Genomic DNA, 24,839 nt, shown 5'->3' with positions numbered 1-24,839 from the left:
GCTCTCCGTGCTCTCCAGGACCACAGTCCCCACCATGCTACTCTCTCTCCAACTCTGTGGTAAGTGCTAGTTATACTTTGTTATTGTGCTCGTGCTATTTTTTCTTACAATGAAGTTAGGAAGAAAGTGAAATGTTTTCAGTATTCATGTTACAATCAGAGCAGGAAGATAAACAAAGATGAGCACGTTTGAAGAAAAATGCAAACATATTTTCTTGTTGAAATGAAAAAATAAGTCCTGTATTTTTAACATGCAAATAAAACATGTCTGTCTCAGAAGAATACATTCAACAATGTACTTTGCTTCTTTATGTTAGGTGCCTAGATCATGTAAGTAGCCTGGATCATAAAAACAGTTATGTTCAGTTTCTCAAAAAATAAACATAGATTTACCACATAATCCAGCAATTCCACTTTTGGCTATATAACCAAAAGAATTGAAAGCAGGGTCTAAAAAAGATATTTGCACACCCATTTACCCAGCAGCATTATTCACAATAGGCAAAAGGCAGAAGCCATTCAACTGTCCATCAATGGTTGAATGGATAAACAAAATGTGGTATATACATACAATGGAATATTATTCAGCCTTAAAAAGGAAGAAATTCTGACACATGCTACCACATGGATAAACCTTGAGAACATCATGCTAAGTAAAATCAGCCAGTCACAAAAAGATAAATATTGTGTGATTCCACTTACATGAAGTACCTATAATAGTCAAATTGATAGAGACAGAAAATAGAATGGGGGTTGCCAGGGGCTAGGGGAAGGAGAAATGGGGAGTTGCTTCATGGGTATAGAGTTTCAGTTTGATAAGACCTAAAGAGTTCTGGAGATCAGTTGTACAACAATGTGAATGTACTTAATTAACACTACTGAACCATCAAAAATGGTTAAGATGGTAAATTTTATGTTATGTCTACTTTTTACTACAATAAAAAATAAAGTAGCTATGCTCCTGTGAAAAAATCTCCAATTCTATTTATTCCTCTGTTTTTGTTCCTTGTCATCAGTTTGTGAGAAAGTTCTAGTTAGTTCTATTTTCTGGCTCTAAATTAGACATATCAAGCAAGTGTACCCTGCTGTTACCAAAAAGCAAACCTCAAGGACCATTAATGGATGCAAAGACCATTAGTTAGATGAAAGGTGATTAGATATTAGGATATAGGCATATTACTAGAATATTATCACCCCACAGATTACTTGCTAATTGCAAAGGAGGGGGAAAAATCTTATGTTTTACAATGGCGAGATCTGGTGGACGTCATCTTACCAAATAATCAAACTTGGCACCACTAATCATGGGACAAACTAATATTATGTGCCTCCTGCTGTGATGCAGTATGAAATACACAGCATCACCTATGAAGCACCCTTACCAAAAATGTTTAACATGAATCTAATCAAGCCAATGGACCCTATTTACAGTTTATAGGAAATAAACTGTAAATATAAAGATATTTTCTCTATAAAGATAGAGAAACAAACACAATGAGGAAACACTTTATAAGAAAACTAGCCTGGCCAGGCATGGTGGCTCACATCTGTAAGGCCAAGGCCAGAGGATCACTTGAAGCCAGAAGATCAAGACCAGCCTAGGCAACAAAGCGAGACCCTGTCAAAAAAAAAAAAAAGAGGAAGGAAGAAAATAAATTATAAATTAGCCTGGTCTCATTAACAGGAAATTCTAATATGGGCTAGATATTAGGTATTAGGGACTTGTTCATTTTCTTAGATATGATAATGGTATTATTATTATGTAGAAGACTATCCTTATTCTTAGGAGATGCACAATGAAGAATTTAATTGAGTGTCATGATGTCTGCAACCTACTTTCATTTAGCTTAGCTAAAAAGAGTGTATGTCTGTATACACGTAAACAGATAAAGCAAATACGATCAAACTTTAACAGCCATCAAATCCAGCTCATAGGTATGTATTTCATAGTTCTATTCTTTCAATTTTTCTTTATGCTTGAAATTTTTGTTATGAAAAATTATAAAGAAAAATACCAAAGCTCTCATTTTTATTTAAAAGTCTATTAATAGATTTCCCATTCCACTCTCTCTGTATATTCTACTAATAATATTATTAATATTACAATAATTAGGGATTAAAAAGTTAGAGCAACAATGACGAAAAGCAAAGTATAGATAGAAGACTGAAAGATAATATGACAAAAAGTTTAACAGAAATTATCTCTAGGCAGTGGGACTACTGGATTTTTTTTCTTTTTACTTTTCTATATTTTCTCAATATTTTACAGTACATGTTATACTTTTTAGGTTAAAAAATTGTTTAAGGTAACAGCTTTTTTTTCTTATTCTTTTTTTTTTTGTTGTTGTTTTTTTTTTTGAGACAGAGTCTCACCCTATCACCCAGGCTGGAGTGCAGTGGCATGATCTTGGCTCACTGCAACCTCCACCTCCAGGGTTCAAACAATTCTCCTGCCTCAGCCTCCTGAGTAGCTGGGACTACAGCCATGCACCACCATGCCTGGCTAATTTTTGTATTTCTAGTTGAGATGGGGTTTCACCACGTTGGCCAGGCTGGTCTTGAACTCCTGACCTCAAGTGATCCACCCGCGTTGGCCTCCCAAAGTGCTGGGATTACAGGCATGAGCCACAGCACACGGCCGGTAACAGCTTTTGAACATAAGCACTACAAAGACATACATCATCGTGTTAGTACAGAACTTGCAAAAAAATACACTGAACAACTACATTCACTGTGAATATGATCAAAACAGCCATCTCAAATAATGTAATAACTTTCCCCACCTATATAATCCCCAAACATTATGCAGAAATAAAAGGCCAATGATAAGTTTTGGGCCTTTCAAGGGAGATGAGGAGTTTCTTACCTTAGTTTTTGGATTATAATTCACGATTTTATGTCTTTATATAAAAAAAAATTCTCTGCAAATTGTAGGAACTGAGAGTGTAGGATAATAGCAGGAAAAGAGTACTTACCCTCCACAGACCCCTGGTGCCTTCTTGTTGGTATATATCGATAAAGCTTCCAATCATGCTCCCTTGGAACAAGCTTCCTTGAGCCTGCATTCGAATCTAAAATGAAAAGAGGTGAACATCTTATTTTGTCAGAGAGAACCAAAATGCTAAATTCATTTTAAGTTCATTTAAATTCATTTTAAATTCATCTAAAATTTAAAAAGAAGTATTCAGGAATCCCAGAAAAATATCTGCTATTATGATAAAGTTAATTAGTTAAACTGTATAGAAAAAGAATTTGTGTCAAAGTGTATTTTATAAAAATGGTTTTCATCGGCCTCACATTCCTCACACTAAGTCTATTATTTCTGGAGCTAGAAGAAAATTTGGAGAAAAGAAAGATCAAGTACTCAGCAGGACTAAAAAATGACTCATTTAGTGAAAAATTAGAAACAACTTAATATCCAAAAACAACTACACAGATTGGTTACAGAAATTATACATTCATTTAATAGAATACTATGGAGCCATAAAATTTTGTTGTACAATGGTATTTGCTGACACTGAAAGATATCAAAAATTAATTGCTAACCAGAAAAAAATATTGCAAAGTACTATATCATTTTTATAAAAAACATGTAAACTTAAAAATATCCATAAGCACAGCAAAGAGACGGGGTGAACATGTAAAACTAAATACTTACAGTGGTTTATGTCTGAGTGGTGAGGCTACAAGTAAGCATTTTTCTCTTTTGTGTTTTTTCTGCCTTCCATATTTTTCTACATTAAACATGCATTGCTTACGTAATTATAAAAATGAAAAATGTGTTTTAAAATATAATTTTATGTTTATGAGACCTTAAGTTGAGTTCTATTTATAAAAAGCATAATATTATATTCTGCCAAGTGGCCTTTGAGAGCTGCAAGAAAGAAAGATAGCATTAAATGGCCATGTAAAAGGTTTGGTACAATTTCCCACAGACTCTGCACACATACAATCCTAGTAGTCAGTCACTAAATACTAGCGGCCCAAATGTAGGCCTGATTTTTATGAAGCACCATGCTACCATTCTAGGTTTCAACAAATGTCTTTAGTAAGTCATGTAATGGCAACATGCTTTTATGCAGAAAGTTAACTGTTACTACTAAGAGTTTTCAAATATTATAATTATAAAAACCTAAACCCATTAAATCAAGATACAACCTATCACAAAGACAAATGAAAACTACTAATACACTGTGGTAAGTAGAACACTTCTTTAAGGAGGTGATTCCTGACAACAGAGGGGCTAGCGTGAGGCAAGTGAAGTACTTTTCTTAGGCATGAAATGTAAGGGAGTGCAAGAAAAACTCAGTAATCAAGATAAATGATGTCTCAATATGATATTTTTTAACCAAAATTAATCCACAAAAAGCCATGATGAATCAAATATCAAATTTAACTAAAGCTAGGACTCAACAGGGCCAGGATTAGGGTAAGGTGAATGAGATGAGTTATGTGAAATTTTGGTATTTGGTTCATCATGAATTTTTTGCATTAATTTTGATTGTTTAAAAATACTACATACAAATGTTGTTTATATTGATTACTGAGTTTTGTGGCACCTTCTTACATTCTGCATCAAAGGGGACTGCCTTACTTGTTTTGCCCTAGTCCTGGCCCTGTTTATGAGCCTGGTCTTGAAGGACAAATTCACCAGGAAAATGAGAAAGACGTTTCAGGAAGAAAGTGTTACGTGCACAAAGGCAAAGAAGCAGTACATAGTAGATCAGATATGGATTTCGATAGATCTCTCCAGCTTCATCTGGAGATGGGTTGAGGGAGTGGGGTACACACTAGAGTGAAGGGACAAGTTAGGAGGCTACTGAGATGAGGTCCTACAACAGGAATGGTGGGGAAAGGACAAAGTTGAGAAATACAGATGAGGCAAAATCTGTAGAAACTTGATACCTAATCCAATACTAGAAGGAAGCAAAGATATAGAAGAATCAAAGATGATCTAGGTTTCTAGTTTAGATGACCCAGTAGGTCTGGGTAGTGTGGTAGATTATTGTCTCCCAAAATCTACTCTCCTTTCTTGAAGCTAGATGTAGCCATGGAACCAAGTCCTTCAGAATGGAACGTGAACAGAAATAATGGTTGAAACTTCCCAGTGTCTTGCTTAGAAGGAAATTGCCTATATTTCAGAACAGCCAAACAGCCCTACTAAATGAGAAAAAGTTGTCCTTGGCCAGGCGCGGTGGCTCACGCCTGTAATCCCAGCACTTTGGGAGGCCGAGGTGGGCGGATCACCTGAGGTCAGTAGTTTGAAACCAGCCTGGCCAACATGGTGAAACCCCGTCTCTACTAAAAATACAAAAATTAGCCAGGCGTGGTGGTGTGCACCTGTGTAATCCCAGCTACTCGAGAGGCTGAGGCAGGAGAATTGCTTGAACCCAGGAAGTGGAGGTTGCAGTGAGCCGAGATCACGCCATTGCACTCCAGCCTGGGCAACAGAGCAAGACTCCATCTCAAAAAAAAAAAAAAAAAAGATTGCCCTTGCAGAAGAATTCTAGCTAAGAAACATGGATGGAATGATGGAATTAGAAAATCACCACTTTGCGACCTTAAATGAAACAATCGATTCAGGTAATGGCCACCAATGGATGAAACCATTAGATGAAGGATTGACAGGAAACTACAAAGGAGAAATCGGGCTGTCATGCCTGAACCCACTGATCAACCTTAACATCCCTATATTGGGACAACCAAACACTGTGTGCCTCCTCACATGACTTGGTATGACCTTTACAGAAACCTTCCCTTTTACAGAGAGAGAAGATTTAGAGAAATAAGTTAAATGATATCACAAGGAAGCAAAAAGACAAATCCAAAACTTGGGAATTCTAAAGGAGAGCTGATCCCATTTATTTGACAAGTTAATGGCAAAAAGCAAATAAATAAATAAATAAATAAATAAAAGGTATATGGACAGGAGTGGGGTACTCTAGAATATAAAGGACTTAAGAAACATAACTATTAAATATAATGCATAGGCTTTGGAACCCAAGTTAAACAAATCAACTGTAAAATATAAGACAGTCTGGAAATGTGAACATAGATTATTAGATGTTACTAATGAATAAATGTTAATTTTGTTAAATGTAACAATAGCACCATGGTTATATAGAAAAATATTCCTTTTATGAGATGCACATCGAAGTATATGGGGGAAAATGACAATGTCTGGAATGTGCCTTAAAATAATTCAGAAAAAGGGAATAAAAAAGCACGTGTAGCAAAATCTTAGCTACCTCCGTGATGTGTACAAAGACGTTCACTGTACTATGTTATTTTCTACTCACTCATATGTTTGAAATTGTTTCTCCAAAACTACATATTTAAAGATTTAAACTGTTAAAGATAAAAATGGAGGCAACAATTGAGATAAACCCCAAGACCAGCCACCCATCATCAGGTAACCGAAACTTAAGTCATCCTATTTCCTCGGAACTGCTATCTCTAATCATAAACACAAAACACAAGCTTTACATCTTTGTCAGAATGCTTCAGTGAAATGAAACCAATAACTATAGACAATCACCTTAAACAGCTGCTTGCCTTTAAAAGAACGATAATTTATAACAGCCAATCACAAAAAAGGTCAAAGTGTTTCTGCCCTTCTGCTTTATAAACTGTACTGTAAGATAAGTTTGTTATCATTTGGTTTGAAGTATCCTGGATCGAGACCCGTACTTTCTCTTATTGCATACAATAAACTTTAAAATTTTTCCTAACTGACTTTATTTTTGACAAATCAAAAGGAAACTGCTTTCCCTTGACTCTCTTCCCATGGGCTGGAATGTAGGTTTGATAGTGGTCCAACTTCAACTATACAGACTAAAATAATACCATAGGACAGGGGTCAACAAACGTTTTCTGTAAGGGTCCAGACAGTAAATATATTAGGCTTTGCAGGGCTTATGACCTCTGTTGTGACTACTCAACTCTGTCACTGAAGCACAAAAGCAATTATAGACAATAAATTAAAAAATGGGGTGGCTGTGTTCCAATAAAACTTTATTCACAACAGGGGGTGGGCCAGATTTGACCCACAGACAGTAGTTTGCCAATCCCTGCCCTAGGAGATGGCAGTGCAACAAAAATGAAGAAACCTGGATCCTGGATGACTACATGAAGTAGTTCTGCCTTACCAGCATTAACTGCAGTCCTCTAGATGGTTACATGAGAGAGATAAATACTTGTATATGGAGACCTTTTATTTTTGAGTTTCTTTGTGACAGTAGCTTAGCCCATAACCTAACTGATATAGTGAGAGCTAAAGTATTAAGAATGAAAAAGGTGGTCGGGCACAGTGGCTCACGCCTGTAATCCCAGCACTTTGGGAGGCCAAGGCGGGTGGATCACGAGGTCAGGAAATCGACACCATCCTGGCTAACACGGTGAAACCCCGTCTCTACTAAAAGTACAAAAAATTAGCCAGGTGTGGTGGCGGGCGCCTGTAGTCCCAGCTACTCAGGAGGCTGAGGCAGGAGAATGGCATGAACCCGGGAGGCGGAGCTTGCAGTGAGCCGAGATCGCGCCACTGCACTCCAGCCTGGGAGACAGAGCGAGACTCCGTCTCAAAAAAAATAATAGTAAGAAAAAAAAAGAAAAGAATGAAAAAGGCCACCAAGGAGAGACTGAAGAGGAGAAAAGGGCTAAAGATGGAACCTTGGGTGGGAGAAGAAAAAGATTTAAAGTATATGCATAAAAAGGAAGCCCATGAATGAAACTAAGGAATAGGAAAACTAGAAGCAGAATCTAAATAGTGTAGTAACAAAACCAAAAAAGAACTTCTAGTAGAAGGAATTAGTCAAAATAGGTTAAGTAAGATGAGAACTAAAATGTCCACTGGATTGGATAATGAGGACATTACTGCTGACCCTGTGGAGAGTGATTTCAATCAAGTAGCAGGAGTGATTACAGCAGGTTATGAAGGAAATGGAATGTAAAGATTACTCTTGTAAAATCTGGATGAGAAGGTAAGAAAAGAGATACCATGGTGTTTTGAGGTCAGAAGGTCAAGAAAATATTTTAGGATAGAGAGATTTGACCATATTTATCATTTGAGAGAAGATAACCGGTAAAGAGGAAGACACTGAAGATAAGAGAAAGAGGACAAATGATAAAGGTCTCTGATGAAACAGAAGTGAATAAAAGTAGAGTAACCAGGTTTTTTTTAAACTTGAGCATGTATCAAAATCACTTGAAGGGCTTGTCAAACCAGACTGCTGGGCCCCATCCTACCCGTTCTGATTCAGTAGGTGTTGGATGGGGCCTGATAATTTGCATTTCTAACAAGTTCCCAGGTAATACTGGTCTGGTCTGGAAAACCACTACAGTAAGACAAGATAAGGATGGGTATAGATGGAAGTAAGTTTACACCTGTAAGGTAGAAAGGACACGAAATTGAGAGGTATAAGGCCAGGCCATAGGAGATGGGGTTGTCTGCTTAGAGTAAGAGGTACAAGGAGCTCTTCAATTAAATTCTCTTCATAAATACCTGTTCTAAGTCAACAAAAATAAGCATGGGGAAAGGACTCCCTATTCAATAAATGGTACTGGGACAGCTGACTAGCTATATGCAGAAGAATAAAACTGGGCCCCTACCTTTCACCATATACAAAAATTAACTCAAGACAGATTAAAGATTTAAATGTAAGACCTCAAATTATAAGAATCCTAAAAGAAAACCTAGGAAACGCCATTCTGGGCATTGGCCTTGGGAAATAATTTATGACTAAGTCATCAAAAGCAATTGCAACAAAACAAAAAATTGACAAGCGGGACCTGATTAAACTAAAAATCTTCTTCACAACAAAAGAAACTACCAACAGAGTAAAGAAACAACCTATAGAATGGGAGAAAATATTCACAAACTATGCATCTGATGAAAATCTGGTATCCAGCATCTATAAGGAATTTAATTCAACAAGCAAAAACCAAATAACTCCATTAAAAAGTAGGCAAAAGACATGAACGGACACTTCTCAAAAGAAGACATACAAGCAGCCAACAAACATAAAAAGATGCACAATATCACTAATCATCAGAGAAATGTAAATCAAAACCACAACAAGATACCATCTCACACCAGTCAGAATGGTTATTATTAAAAAGTAAAAACAACAGATGCTGGCGAGGCTGCAGAGAAAAGGGAATGCTTAGACACCATTGGTGGGAATGTAAATTAGTTCAGCCACTTTGGAAAGCAGTTTGGAGACTTCTCAAGGAACTTAAAACAGAGAGCTACCATTCAACCCAGCAATCCCATTACTGAGTATATATCCAAAAGAAAATAAATAATTCTACCAAAAAGACACATACACTCCTATGTTCATCACAGTACTATTCACAATAGCAAAGACATGGAATCAACCTAGGTGCCCACCACCATTGGATTGGATAAAGAAAATGTGGTACATATACACCATGGAATACTATGCAGTCATAAAAAAGAACAAAATCATGTCCTTTGCAGTAACATGGATTGAGCCAGAGGCCATTATCCTAAATGAATTAATGCAGGAACAGAAAACCAAATATAGCATGTTCTCACTTATAAGTGGGAGCTAAATATTGCGTACTCATGGACAAAGATGGCAACAATAGACACCAGGGAATAATAGAGGCAGGAGAGAAGGAGGGGGACAAGGGTTGAAAAACTGTTGGGTACTGTGCTCACTATCTGGGTGATGGGATCATTCATATCCCAAACCTGAGCATCATACAATATACCCATGTAATAAACCTGCACATGTACTCCCTGAATCTAAAATAAATGGTGAAAAAAAAACTTGTTCTGTAAACCTAAAATGATATAAAAATTCTGTAAATTACTATCATTTTAGTCCAGAAAGACTGTCTCATATTTTTATTCATCAACCACCAGTGGTTTATTTCATGTGTGTTGTTTTTCATGTCTTTCTCTCTGTTCTCAAACCCCTCTCTGAATTGCAATAAATAGATCTCTCCTTTGCTAACCTAGCCACTTGTGGTTTCACTAGTGGTCAAATATAAAAAAGCATGTGTCCTCTTACTTTTTTCTCGCAATCCCCTTAAAATAAGTTAAAACTTTGGGTTCCCCTCACTTATTTTAATCCTATATTTAGTGCTTTTAACTAATCATAAGTTTAAATACGTTAGTAAGTAGAAAATATTTACCATTTTATGAAATAAGATGAAAATTTATATTAAAAGAAATGTTTCAGTCTGTGACTTGAAAAAACCTTAAAGAAATCCAACTATACTCTTAACAAGTCAGCACCACCAACCTATACTATTCTGGTTCTGAATTCAGAATATTCCAATACAGGCCAAAATATACCATTTTTAAAGCCAAATCTCACCCTGAATAGAAATATTAATAAGACAGGGAAAGACAGAGGCATTACAGACTTAAGATACCCAAATTGGTTACTAAAATAGGCTTCTCCAAAAACTGTATTTCAGTTTACCCCTCTGTTTGGCATCCCAGGTTATACCACAGGTCAACATACCATACCAAGATTTAGAATAGGTGGGGACGTACATTTCTTTTGTAAAATTGAGTAAGGGCTATTATGAACAGATTCATTCTCGTACCAGTTTTAGGATGGAGTACAAATGGATGTAAGAGATCTGGAAATTGATTCCTATAAAACTGCATAGCCCTTGGAAAGAACCTATAGGGTCTTGCATACCCCAGTGTGAGGACCAGTGGATTAACACATATCATAATAAATTGACTGCCATTTATTGAGCATCTACTACACCAAGTACAATGATAGGCAGTTTATATATATATTATCGCTAATCCTTTACAACTCTATGTTATAAACACTGTATTATATTCATTTTTCAAATGATGAAATTGAGGCTTAATGCAGTTAACTGATTTGCCCAAGGTTCTACAGCTGGCAAGTGACAGAGTGGGAATCTGAACCCAAATCTGACTCAAAGTTATGCTCCTTTCAAATCACACTGTATCTCTCTTACCTTTAGAACATCGGTGGGATTGGCTATAGTGGAAGATATCACTCCTGACACTACCCCACAGATCATATTAATTAAAAGAGTTTCATCTGTGAAAAGGAAAAGAAAAAGAAAGGTCTGCTTGTATTAGGCACCAGTTTGAGAACATACTACTGACCTACTGGAGGAAGGGAAACTTGGTTAGAGAGATGACTTTAGAAATGAACCAAAAAGCTTAGGAAAATAAAGAAACTCAAATATTTCTAGATCTCAATTCAGTGCTAAAATATATTAAAACTTGTAAAATATAAATCATTTCTAAAAACATCATTATTTCTAAAGGACACTGGAACACGTCCTTTTCTTCTACATAACTAACAGTATCCCACACACGAATTCAGAAGGTGGTATTTCCCCTTCGACCTTTTCAAACATCTAAAGAACATACTTTTTAAGTCTTTTTCTGGGTAATCATCAACTCTAAAGATTCAGGAACTGAATGTTAAAAGAGAAAATCTTATGTCTAATACAAAAAACTTATTTGAATATTAATTTTGATAGGCCTGAGATCTCTCCTAGCCTCTGTTAATTTACAAAAGATTTCTGTAGTCAAATATGAAAAAGCAATCATTTAGAAATAAATCTCCTCAGTGAGAAAAAAGAACAAAGAAACCACAGAGCACATTGTTCTATAGTGAAATTCAATCTTTACCGCTCCTTCACACCATGAAGACCCCACAAATAGAAACTAAATAAACCCAAGTGAAGAATCTATGAAAGAAAAATATTTCAGAAAGAGGTGGAAGAGAACCCTTCACAATCCCCAAAAAAAGGCTTCAGAAAAAGTTGACTTTAGGACAATAAAGTGATTCAAAGGACATTACTAACCGAAAGGCTTTCCAGCTGTCCCCAAACATCCAACAGCCCCAGGCCTGTGGTAAAATAACCATTTAGTGTAGTATCATGATGGAAAATGCTACAGCAGCAAACAGACATATGATAATGCTGAATATGCATAAGGTAGCCATAGGTACATCAGAATTTAGAAAACAGCCTAAAATTATTCTGCCTAATAAAAGCTTATCAAAATTGCCAGCTAGAAAATGCCTTACAGTTGAAGTCCTCTTATTGATGAAGATAGCATTAATTTTCTGGACAAGATTGTTCCATGTTTCTTTTGGGATGATCACATGCCTTTTTTGTTGATAGGAAAAGGGACAAATTTGAAGAACAGGTCTCTCTAATTCATATATCACCTCTGCAAAGATTTATTCCAAGTTAGAACAAGCTCACTTTGTCTTTGCAGTGACTCTCCTCCATTCTCAGGCACCTCATGACCAACATTTCTCACTAAGCATGATTTCAACAATCCCTTTGAGTATCACCTCAAAAGAGGGTAAGTATACTGACCTTCTAAACGTTCTACGAATAAGCGCTTCAAGCTTTGGTAAATCCCAATTTTAATGGTGCCATATGATGCTTGTCTTAGCAACGCAGGAGCAATTCTGAAAAAAAAAAAAAAGTAAAAAGTTATTCTCAACATTTTCAGATTTTACATATCTAGATAGCCTACTTATTTGGACTACCCATCTCATTCCACCCAACAACAGCAGAATATGATTTTTTTCAAGCACTCATGAAACACTCAGCAAGAAACTGAACATTCTGGGTCATAAAACCAACCTCAACAAATTTAAAAGAACTGAAATCATATACAATATGTTATGTGACAATAATGGAATCAAACCAGAAATCAATAAGAAAAATCCTCAAACATTTAGAAATTAAACAATATATATCTAAATAATCTATTGGTCAGACCAAGTGTCTGTCAAAGGAATTTTTTTTTAATTCACAGGTCTAAATGACAACAAAATTCAACCTATTAAAATGTATGAGATGCAGCCAAAGCAGTGCTGAGGGAAATTTACAGCATGAAATGCTTGCATTTAAAAAAAAAAAAGGGGGGGGGGTAGAGTCTCAAATCAATAATCTATGCTCCTACCTCAAGAAACTAGAAAAAGAAAAGCAAAATAACCCAAAGCAAGCAAAAGAAAATAATAAAAAGCACAAATCAATGAAATTGAAAATAGGAAAATAGAGAAAAATCAATGAAACAAAAAGTTAGCTCTTTAAAAAAAAATCAACAAAATTGATAAACCTCTAGCTAGACTCACAAAGATAAAAAGACAGAAGATGCAAATAAGAAATGAAACAGGGACTAGCACTACAATTCCTGCAGCCATTAAAAGGACAATAAGAGTATGGTATAAACAACTTTATACTCATAAATTCAACACCTTAGAAGAAATGGACAAATTCCTTGAAAACCAGAAGCTACCAAAACTCAACTAGATAAAACAAATAATCTGAATAAAACTCATACCCATTGCAATGGACTGAATGTTTGTATCGTCCCCAAATCAAGATCTTAAAATCCTAACCCGCAATATGATGGTAATAGGAGGTGATTAGGTCATGAGGGTAAAGCCCTCATGAACAGGATTAGTGCCCTTATAAAAGGGATCCCAGAGAGCTCCCTCACTCTGTCTGCCATGTGAGGATACAATAAGAAGTGTTGGCAGTCTGCAACCCAGAAAAGAGACCTCAGCAGAACCTGACCAAACTGGCACCGATCTCAGATTTCCTGCCTCCAGAACTGTGAGAAATAAATTCCGATTGTTTATAAGTCACCCAGTCTATGGTATTTTGTTATAGCACCCCAAACTATGATAACCTTAAAGAATTTGCATTCTGAATTTAAATGTTCCCCAAAAAGAAATAGTCAGCCCCAGATAATTTCACTAGGGAATTCTGCAAAACATTTTAAAAATTAACACTAAGCTTACACAGTTCCTTCCAGAAAACAGAAGAGGGAATGCTTCCCAACTAATTTTGGCTAGTATTACCCTGATACCACAACCAGACAAAAACAGTACAAAAAAGGAAAACCACAGACTAATGTCTCTCATGAACTTAGATGCAAAACTCCTTAAGAAAATATTGGTAAATTGAATCCAGCAATGTATAAAAAGAATTATACATCATTGCTCACCTAATAAAGATTTTTTTTAAAAAATCAACCTCTACTTCCTAACAGTTGCAGATACGTCTTTAATCACATCAACAAGGAGGTACTAGAGCCAAAATTCCACCCTATTTAAGTTCTCCTTTAAACTGGAGACATTCTCATTCATACCTCCTTTGGGATTCTTCCAAATTGCAGAACTATACTGTAGGAGGTATAAATAGAAAGACAGCAGCAGCTCAAATGGTTAGGATTTTTAAATGATGACTAAATATGCATATTTCTGACTTTATTGCTTGCTATCAGAAAATATCTTGTGATGATCCATGCTGATGAAAGAGCAAGGTGAAACAGATGATCCACAAATCAGGATGGTGGATCATCTTCAGGATGCTTCAGGATACACTACTTGATTTTTCCCCCAAGAAAATTACCTTTTAAATTAAGTCTAACATAGTTTAACGATGTAACATAGTTTAACAATAAAATTGATGTCTATTCTCTGAGTAATAAACTGGTAGCCTAGATGCAGGAGTGGCCTAGGAAACTGGCAACAGATAAACTACAAACTAGACAGTAAACCACAAAATTATGGCTAATCAAAAGGTGATGATAAAGATGGGTCTCCCTCTCTCTCATTATGCACTTTCTGTTTAAACTGCAAGAATAATATTTTTTCAAAGAGGAAAATTTTAAAGGAAGTCAGAATTTGCCAACTCAGGAGGGATATCACAAAAATATATATAATTAATTGGTGCTGTTATTAACAGTGGCTATTAGTGACTCTCGGGAAATCCACAGAAAGTCTATGCTGCAATGACATATCCATTTTAAAATGTTATTATCACTTATAACCAAATGAACACAAAATCCAAAGCTCAAGACTTACAAGCAGGAGAAATATAAACTGGCATATCAGTACTGAATTACAAGTTGAAATGGTGAATATGAAACGGACACAAACTATCAGACAGCTGAAAACTATGGCTTCTTTAAAAAGCATTTCTGTTAATGATATAAGGAAAGAACCAGTCTCACCCTGAATAGAGAGCCAATACACCTTCCTCTTTACAGATGCGAAACAGCGCATGGAACATCCCTCTATATTTTATCTCTTTGAAACGGGCATCAATGCTTTGGCCTTGAACCTGAAGTCGTGTTTTGGTAAGGTCCACAGGGAAAGTCCCTATAAAGGAACACACTTATTTATAAGTATGTCCAAAGAATCACAGTTAAGTTGTTGCTAAATATAAGCCAAGGACAATATTTGAATCCTAAGACAAAGTCCTTTTCATAACACATAGAAGAGCTCTAGTAGAATACCACTGTCAGAGGACATGAGTTGCATGTGGTAAGTGAAATGCATTATGCTATACATAGGCAGCACCAATTGACCCACAATATACTTCAAACTGTAATATAATAAAATGCTTTCAGATTGCCCTATTATAAATGCAAAATAATTAAATGTTGTTTTTTATTTCATCTGTAACATATAATCTGGCATTTATCAGTCTCCCTCCTGCCCCTTCCCACCCCAAGTGTCCCCACCTCTGTGTCTCATAAAATCTCCCTAAATTTTCACAAAGATAGGAAAGCATGGGATTGCTGCTCCAGATGCTCTTATATAGTGTTACAAAGTTTTGTGGGGTTTTTCTTTTATCTGTTTACAAGAAACAAATAGTCCCCTAATATTATGAAAGATAATGGCAAAGTCTTATTTGGTTCTACTCATCCTGGTCCCTTAGGTAATTCAGGACTAATACCAGCAGAGTGCTTGGGGGGGAAATTTCTTTAACCAAACCTCTTACATCAACAAACAGAAGTGGTCATCACATTGACAAAATATATTTCAGGGTGTAAAACTAACAAGGTGATTAGGTAGCTCTGGTCACTGATGACCCGAATATCACAACACCACAGGATATGCCAAGAACGTCAGTAGTCACTCATGAATAGTTTAGAAAAGAGAACATCTGGAAGATGAAAAAACGACAATCTAAAAATATTTCAAAATCAAAATCATGTAGAAGAGAATCTTGTTTGATCTTGTTAGTACATTTTCTTCTAAAATGGGAAAGAGGTTTGAAAAAAAGGACTTTCAGTACAAATAAACTTATAAATAATTTAGCATAAAAGACTATTAATACAGAAATATAGCAAAAACCCTTATGACATATCAACTCCCTCTATATATTCATGTATTTTACTTAAGCCTAGCAAACTAACAAATCACTAAACTACCAAAAAAGCTTTCCTTAGTTTGACTTTTCTTAACTCATCTGCCATATCATCAGTAGTACTTTCCCTGAAATATTACTTCATGGCTTTGAGACAATTTTCAAAATAAGGCGAGCTTCTTATTTTTTACCTAGCTTTCACCAAAAATAACCATCATCATAAGCTACCATCTATACCGTATAATGCAGATTTGTCATTTCTCACATTCTTACCAAACTCAGCCACGATAGAGGCAAGGCCGCCATATACAAAGGGTTTCCAATTCAGACCAGACATCTCATGACTTACAGTGGTACTTTTCTGGTGCTAAAAATAAACACAAATCAGAACAAGGCACAAGAGTGAGGAGCATTTGTTAGCATCTGATCATATAATTTAGATAAACAAAATTGGCAAATAAAATAGATGTAGAGGAAAAACCCCACCAAGTGGAATGACGCAAAATGGGGGATCCTGTTTTATGTGCTGGATGATCATGAGTTTGTTCTTTACTGACATTTTGTAGGGGTAGGCGTGTGATTCACTCAGAGATCAACCTGTGCCCTTCATTCTCTCCAGTTTCTTTAATGTTATATTCGTCCCCACCCAGAGAAGAGGCTTCAGTCCATCCAGCACACCCAACTTTGACATTCAACTAGATAATTACAAATGAAGGAACCCGGAATTCAAATTATATAGGCTGAGGCATCTCATAAAAGCAGTTCATGGTATTCAGTTAGCTTGATTCAGGTGCAAAGCACAGGCTCACACTACTACTCTCTCATATTCTTAGCCCTCCTATCTCTCTACTATAGGGTTTCTAGCTATATATAACTTTGTCCCCCCAACTAGGCCCAGGCTGAGCTAAGAACTTTTTCACCTTCCTTCTAGCGCCCAAAGGAATGATAGCAATATGATGTCTATCTTCCCTCTGACATTTAACGTACATCCATCTAGTGGATCTCCTTTTCCTTCCTCTTGGCCTTTTAAAACACACACATATAAATACTGTTCTTCTTTTATGTTCTAGTTCTTTAACAACGTATTCTGCTCCCAGCCTCCCTTTTCTCCTTCCCTATCCCACCCCCGTTAGACCTGTCATCATCAATCTTTTCAGCTTTACTCTTTTTCTGCCACTTTCAGCTTGTTCTCTCTTGGATTTTATTTTTTCCACAGCTCTGGCCTCTAGGTTTTGCAAATTTTAGCATGTATTAGAATCATCTAGAAGGTCTATTAAAACATAGATTGTTGGGCCTCTCCCCCAGAGTTTCTGATTGGTGGTATGGCCCTGAGAATTTGCAAGATCCCAAATAACGCTGATACTTCCACACTTAAGAACTGCTCTAGGCATTGCCTACTAAATCCTGGTCCATCTGAAAGTAGTATCTGTTCTTAGCATGGACTCCCAGATTTCTTTCTAATATTCCTTTTTCAGAGCTTCACAGTATGTATACTTCTGAATTTCAAAAGCAACTTCCAAGTGGTTTATGGTGAGGAATGCAGACTCCTGAAGTCAGACTGTTAAAATTTAAATGCTAACTCCAGATTCATTTCCTGACTCCACCACTTACTAGTTCTGTGACCTTGGGCAAGTTATTTAATCTCTCTATGCCTCCACTTTCTGAACTGTAAAATGGAACTAATAATAAAAACTATATCATAGGGTTGTTGTGAAAATTAAATAATATATGAAAAACACCTTTAAAAGTGCCTGGCATGTAGCTCAATAATTGTTAGTTAACTATCATTATTACATTTTTAAAAATTTAAGTACCCAAATTTACATCTTAACAGATATTACTTGCTGCCCACCCCTCCCTCCCATTGCCCAATCTGGGGTTAGCAGCTATGAGTCACAGTATCCCTTTAAAGGTTTTGCTTTGTTTCCACATAAGGAATTCTCTGTAACTAAGCAAAATACAATTTTCCAGAGAAGATAGCAAACACGCTGATTAAATGTTTTAGTTACAGGCCACAAAAATCATTATGGATGCTTCCTTTCAAGCATAGCACATATAGAGTCTGGGATAGATAGCCCTTTTGAGGGAAAGTTGTTGAAAAGAATTCTAATGAGCAAAGTAGGAATAGCCACTTCAAGTATCAACTGCAGCTGGAAATAGGAGTCTTGAAGACTAAATACTACCTTATCACCATTTCTAGCTATGCCCACATTTTCCAATTAGAATTGATAGTAAAATATGACACATATGGTGAGAGTAGAGATGGAAAAGCAAGACCATGGCATATCCCCTCTTTGAGTTTGTGAGGAAAAAATTAACTCTCCATTCACAAATTTATCGATTGCCCCAAATAGTCTTAAAGGTTTCAGACAGCTACTTTTACTTAAAGTTGTCTCTCCAAAACTTTCTCCTTACAACTTTTTTCAACTCTTTGTATTACAGAGAAAGCCTCTATCGGAACTTCACAAGCTGCTACCAGCCCTTGAATAAGGAAAATGTGCTCAGGGAGCAATGATGAATCAGTGAAAGGCAAGGAACAGGGAGGACATGGCAGGAAGATGAAAGACCAGTCGCTGAATCTTAGGCCAGTTAGCCCAGTGGTTCCCTAATGAAGTTCCCACAATTCTGGGGCGAAATGAAAAAAATAAGGACACTTAGTTCTTTTTTTTTTCAGCTAAATGTATTTAATTTAGGGACTGTCTATTATTAACAGATCAGATTCTTCTTACGCCTGGAGCACAGGCTAACTAGCCTGTATTTGTGTACCCTTCCCACATTTTCATTTACATTTTACTGGCCCATGAAATCCAAAAATCTGGAGACCACAGGCAAAACCCACCATTGCCACAATCACGACTTCCCTACCCCCATCTGATAGTAAAATCTCTTTCACTCCAATGTTAGGAAAAAATCTTATGAAGAAATCCTGGATCATCTTTGATTAGATCTGTTTTTAGACACTCCCTCCTCATATTGAGCCAAAAGTCTGTCTTCCTCTAATTTGTACCCAGTCTTTGGAGGTAATATTCAACAAATGCATTCTTTTTTCCCTAGGCAAGCCCTTCAAATATTTAAAGACAGCTATGATGTTCTCTTACATCTCATGTTTCTCGAGCTAAATATCCATGATCTTTCTCTTCATTTGACACATTATACTTCAATTACTAGAGCTTAAAATTGCACTCACTTTTTTGGGAGCCACATCACACTATCAAATCATTAAACTGTCAGCTGAAACCTCCAAGTCTTTTACATAAAGTTGTCTACATGCATGCGTGTTGTGTCACACCTATTCTACAGGTGTGCAATATTTTTTGAACCTTCTTTTATCCCTTCTATATCTTAATCTCAGGCATAAAAATAATGACTAGGATGAGGGTCAACTTCAAGATGTCCAATGTTATTTCCTCTCTTAACTAAGTAAGATCCCCAAGCGAAGATACTATATCTCACAGTACTTTTTATAACCCCCATTATAGCTTGCATAGAATTGAATACATATCCATTCAATACTTAGTTGGTTTTGCAGTGTGACATTCTTTACCTATGTATGCAGCCTGTATATAAAAGATTGCAGAGGAAACAAGGAAGGTAACTTGCTGGACCTGGCCAATGCTACACACCCTGTGTATGACACTATCTTGATCCCCAGATATTCTCTGCCTGCGAACCCTGTTCCCTTGCTTTTGTTCCAACGAATTACTTATGTAAAATACCCCAAGCCCTCTAAAAATTATTTTAACTTGTAGGGGCTAACCCCAGATATGTGTAAAAGTAGTCATATCTAAGGTAAAATAAAAATATAGTACCCTAAATATTTTTACTGTATAAAGAAACCAATGAAAATTGTCTTCAAAATGCCAACATTTATTCTGAAGATCTGACTTCGGAGAATTTGATAGACTAATGAGTGAAAGTAAGAATGTCCTACAATACAAGTTACATTGCCCTATACTACTCCCAAGATCTGGTCAGGAAACTCTGGGTGCCTCTCCTGCTTTCTCCTTTAAGAAAGAGTAGAAATTAGAGATTCTCAGATTCAGAAGGTAACAATGGAGAGCCAAGCAGATATTTATTGAAGGCATGCTAAATGCCCAAACCTGCAATGCACTTTGGGTATAATCATATTTGAAAAACACAGATATTCGTTCTAGCACCAAGACAATATTTACCACTCAACCTGTCTTTTCTGAATAACCAATGAGATGGGACAGAGAAAAAAGTACGAAATACAGTACTTGCCTTTCAAGAGCTTATAATCTGGTGGAAGAAATCAAAGTAGTGCGTTAGAGAAAAATTAAGTACTAAACTGTGTAGTACAAACTTTAAGAGCAAGAGGAGCATAGAAAAGACTACAACCAGCATGGGATTGACTAATTTGAAAATTGCCGAGGTGAGAGAACCTAAATTGAACCTTGAGAGACGGTAGGTACAACCTGGTTAGGTGCAGGTAAGGGAGAGGGGCAGGGAAGAGACAGAATGAACAGAAACACAAATGTGGGAACAAGCACAGCATGTAGAAGCAGGCATCAGTATGGTTTGTGCTAAGAAGAAAGGAACCTAACTGGAACAGAGAATTCCCTTGTTGACTGAAACAGTATCAGACAAGAAGTGTGATAAGGAGCATGTTATGTTGAAAGGCTTGAAACCAAGGGGTGGGGGTAGGGGGTGTAGGAGGGGGCTGCATGTTTTGTGTGTGTGTGTTTAACAACGAAGTGACTTGAGGAAATCCACCACATTTTAGCCTATTAGGGCTGCATCAAACACAGTGGATTACATTACAAACGGGAGAGGCAGGGAGACTAGCTTAGGATGGTGCAAAGTACAGCAGACAAAGATGCTTGTTGGCACTGAGGTTAGAGATAGACTTCCCCAATGAAGACACAAAGAACTCGATGATGTAGGGAATGAAGACGAGGGAAGAGTTCATGATAACGCTAGGCATCTCTAGGCTGGGGGGAAAAACAACAACAAGGAATCACTGACAGGAAACCATAAATGTCCCTGCTGTTATCCTGTCTGAGAAACTAATTCATGTTGATAACAGCTGTCATGCCAATCAAGTAACTGAACTGCATTTTAATAGATGCCTTCAATGCCTTGACCTCAGGAGTGACAGGGGGTAGAAACCGAAGGGGAGCATCTTTCAACAGTATCCCTTACACTAATACAATGGAGGTGTTTGCTTACTCCGCTTACAATCACGGCCGCCGTTGCAAACTTCACCCTTAGAAAAATTAGGATTATTCCGGGAAAGATACCCATTCACCCTCTGGGTAGCAGGATCTTGCCAGTTCCTCAGCTGTCAGAGCGAGCTCGTGGAGAGAAGGGAGGCGCCTGAAGAAGGCGGCCTCCCAGGGGGGTCGAGGAAGCAGGGTTCAATCGAAGAAGTAAAACCACCGATGCCAGAAGAGTGAAAGACAGGGAAGGGACTCAGCTGAGGGGAGAGAGAGACCAGAGGACCGTTAAGCCCCTCCCAGGCCGGGAACCAGGCCAGCCCGGCCCCGCGCGGCCTGGCGCGGCCCAGCCCCGCTCCCCAGCCTGGAAGTCCAGGAGCTCCCCCTCACCTGCTCGGGCTCATCGGACGACTGGGAAGCTGAGGCTCCCACAGTCGGAAACGCCACTGCAGCGCCAACCCGGAAGCATTGAAACCAACGGAAGTAACCAAAGCGTTGCTTCGGCAACCGCGGCGCAGCCATTTCAACTCCGCCCCTTCCAAAACTAAAAACAAAGGCGCGAAATAAGAGGCGGAAGCGGCAGAGTTCTAAAGGCGAGGGTCAGAACCACTGCAGGCGCAGAAGCCTAGAGGGGCAACCGGACTTGCGGGAGGTGGAGGCAGGGCAGCTAAGGCGTGAGAATTTGGTAGCTTCCCCAGTTAACGTGCTCGCCAGAGGGGAAAGAGGTGTCGCCTCGTCACCGCGAAACCCACCCACCTGGCGCGTGGAAGGACTAGAAAAGGAAGGGGCCTCGCCCCGGTATCAGGGCTTGAGGAGTGGGTCAAGGGGAGTGGTGGGCGTAGTGCCCTGCGCGCTCGGTACGAAAAAGGCGGCAACGTGGAGGGGGTGGGGCAAAGGCTTCAAAACAAAAGTAGGAAAGTGAGACATAGGGGTGAGCCGAATTTAGTGAGGTGCCTGGGCTCAATAAGAAAATAAAGTTCAAGGCCAGGCGCCGTGGCTCACGCCTGTAATCTCAACACTTTGAGGGTCCGGGCGCATCACTTGATGCCAGGAGTTTTGAGACCAGCCTGGCCAACATGGTGAAATCCCGTCTCTAGTAAAAATGCAAAAAAATTAGCTGGGTGTGGTGGCACGCACCTGTGGTCCCAGCTACTCGGGAGGCTGAGGCAGGAGAATCACTTGAACCCCGGAGGTGGAGGTTGCAGTGAGCTGAGATCACGCCACTGCACTCTAGCCTGTGTGACAGAGCAAGACTCCATCCAAGAAAGGAGAGAAAGAGAAAGAAAGGAGGGAGGGAGGGAGAGAGAGAAAGAAAAGAGAAAGGGAGAGGAAGGGGGGGGAGGGAAAGAAGGGAGGGAGGGACGGAGAATGATCCAGACAGCACCTACTGGACGTCAGACATTAACCAGTGAAAAATTACGGTCAGACCCCTTACTCGAAGCTCTTGCTTTAATCAGAAACTTCACTTAAGAAAGAGCAAGTTGGATACCAAAAAGGGGACCACAAAAAGCTAAACAGATGAGGCAGAAAAACACCAACGGGAAATCCCAGTTAATCCAAACCTCATAATCCACCAGAAGATGCCAAGAGTCCGACCCCCAGCTTCCGACTCTGGCCCCTCTGTCTGCTGGAAGGGGAAACCGCAAAGCCCCTGGGTGATTCCATTAGCCAATGTGCTATGACGTCCGATTTTTGAGCTATGACGTCCGATTTTTGAGCTATGACGTCCGATTTTTGAGCCTCTTAACAACGTTCCCTAATCACGCGAGAGTACGCAATAATAGGGTTTATTGCTTATGTGTTATAAGGAAAAGTCAGTGCAAGGTAGTTGGCCCTAAATGGTTATTTGTTGAATGAATAAATATTTGGAACTATGTTCTTCCAAAAGGATATTTCTCATTTTAGTTCACCTTGTTTTATTTTGTTGGGTTTTGTTTGGTTTTTTTTTGGACAGAGTCTCACTCTGTGGTCCAGGCTGGAGTGCAGTGGTGCAGTCTCGGCTCACTGCAACCTCCACCTCCCAGGTTCAAGCGATTCTCCTGCCTCAGCCTCCTGAGTAGCTGGGATTACAGGTGCCTGCTACCACACCCAGCTAATTTTTGTATTTTTAGTAGAGACGGGTTTCGCCATGTTGGCCATGCTGATCGCCAACTCCTGGCCTCAGGTGATCCACCCGCCTTGGCCCCTCAAAGTGCTGGGATTAAAGGCGTGAGCCACCTCGTCTGGCCTGTGTTTTTGTTTGTTTGTTTTGTTTTCCACTTAAAAATGTCTCCAGGCAGCACACATGACGATAATATTAGCTGACATTGTGCAGTACCTGCCATGTACCAAGGGTGGTGCCAAGAGCTTTTTGTGTTCCTAACTACCCTATAAGACAGGTACTATTATTTTCCCCCTTTGACGGTTGAGAACACAGGCCATAAAAGGTTAGGAGAGTAATTTAGAAAATGGCAGAACTGGGATTGCTCTTAACCACTATGCTATGTTGCTCTCATCTATACTATAGTTGGGAAGCCGAGGCAGGAACATTGTTTGAGCCCAGGAGGTCGAGACCAGCCTGGGCAATATAAGGAAACACCCGCCTCTACCAAAAATTTAAAAATTAGCCACGACTGTAGTCGCAGTTACTCCGGAGGCTGAAGTGGGAGAATCACTTGAGACCGGGAGGTCAAGGCTGCAGTGAGCTGTGATCACGCCACTGTGCTCCAGCCTCAAATTTTTTTTTGGCTGGGCACAGTGGTTCACGCCTGTAATCCCAGCACTTTGGGAGGCCGAGACGGGTGGATCACCTGAGGTCATGAGTTCGAGATCAGCCTGGCCAACATGGTGAAACCCCGTCTCTACTAAATATACAAAAATTAACCAGGTGTGGTGGCGCACGCCTGTGATCCCAGCTACTCGGAAAGCTGAGGCAGGAGAATCGCTTGAACCTGGGAGGCGGAGGTTGCATTGAGCCGAGATTGCGCCACTGCACTCCAGCCTGGGCGACAAGAGTGAGACTCCATCCCCCCCACCCCCCAGAAAAAAGAAGTCACCATTAAGAAGAGTGAAAACGCAAGCCCCACAATGGTAGATTTTTAATCCATGTATCCTACAAAATTTCATATCCAGTATATGTAAAGAACTCCTAAAACAGTAATAAAATGATAGGCTACTCAAATTTTTAATGGGAAAAATGCTTGCGGGGCACTTCATAAGAGAGTATATCCAATAACCAATAAGCATATTAAAAAGTGTTCAACATTATTATTCATCAGGAAAATTAAAATTAAAATCACAATACACACCCACCAGCATGGCCAAAGTTAAAAGGACTGAGGATTGGCAAGGATGTAAAGTATCTCAAATTCTCACATACTGCTAGTAGGAGTGTGTGTTAATTTTCTATGCTGCATTAAAAATTTGCCACAAATTCAGCAGCTTAGAACAACACACATGTACTGTCTCACAGTTTCTGTAGATCAAGAGTCCAGGCATGACTTCACTGGGTCCTGTGCTCTGGGAT

The 24,839-nt window shown here is 38.5% G+C and overlaps 1 protein-coding gene across 4 annotated transcripts in view; it reads right to left on the bottom strand.

Moving 5' to 3' along the window:
* The window catches only part of SLC25A14 (solute carrier family 25 member 14), a 33,626-nt gene extending 11,632 nt beyond the window's left edge, over window positions 1-21,994 (bottom strand). Inside the window, exons 1-7 of one of the 4 annotated variants that reach the window (XM_016944008.3) lie at window positions 21,725-21,819; window positions 21,357-21,594; window positions 16,431-16,524; window positions 15,016-15,163; window positions 12,360-12,454; window positions 10,974-11,059; window positions 2,975-3,070 (exon numbers count right to left, since the gene is read on the bottom strand). In XM_016944008.3, the coding sequence (XP_016799497.1) occupies window positions 2,975-3,070; window positions 10,974-11,059; window positions 12,360-12,454; window positions 15,016-15,163; window positions 16,431-16,524; window positions 21,357-21,422 (585 nt within the window). In that variant the 5' untranslated portion in view covers window positions 21,423-21,594; window positions 21,725-21,819. Of the gene's footprint in view, window positions 1-2,974; window positions 3,071-10,973; window positions 11,060-12,359; window positions 12,455-15,015; window positions 15,164-16,430; window positions 16,525-21,320; window positions 21,595-21,724 lie in introns of all 4 variants that reach the window. The other 3 variants (XM_016944007.3, XM_016944006.2, XM_009439620.3) reach the window with 3 other exon arrangements.
* Between the last annotated feature and the right edge of the window lie 2,845 nt (window positions 21,995-24,839).

This window comes from Pan troglodytes, chromosome X (genome assembly GCF_028858775.2).
Source record: "Pan troglodytes isolate AG18354 chromosome X, NHGRI_mPanTro3-v2.0_pri, whole genome shotgun sequence".
NCBI lineage: Eukaryota > Metazoa > Chordata > Mammalia > Primates > Hominidae > Pan > Pan troglodytes.
This window is presented reverse-complemented; position numbering and strand designations above follow the sequence as displayed.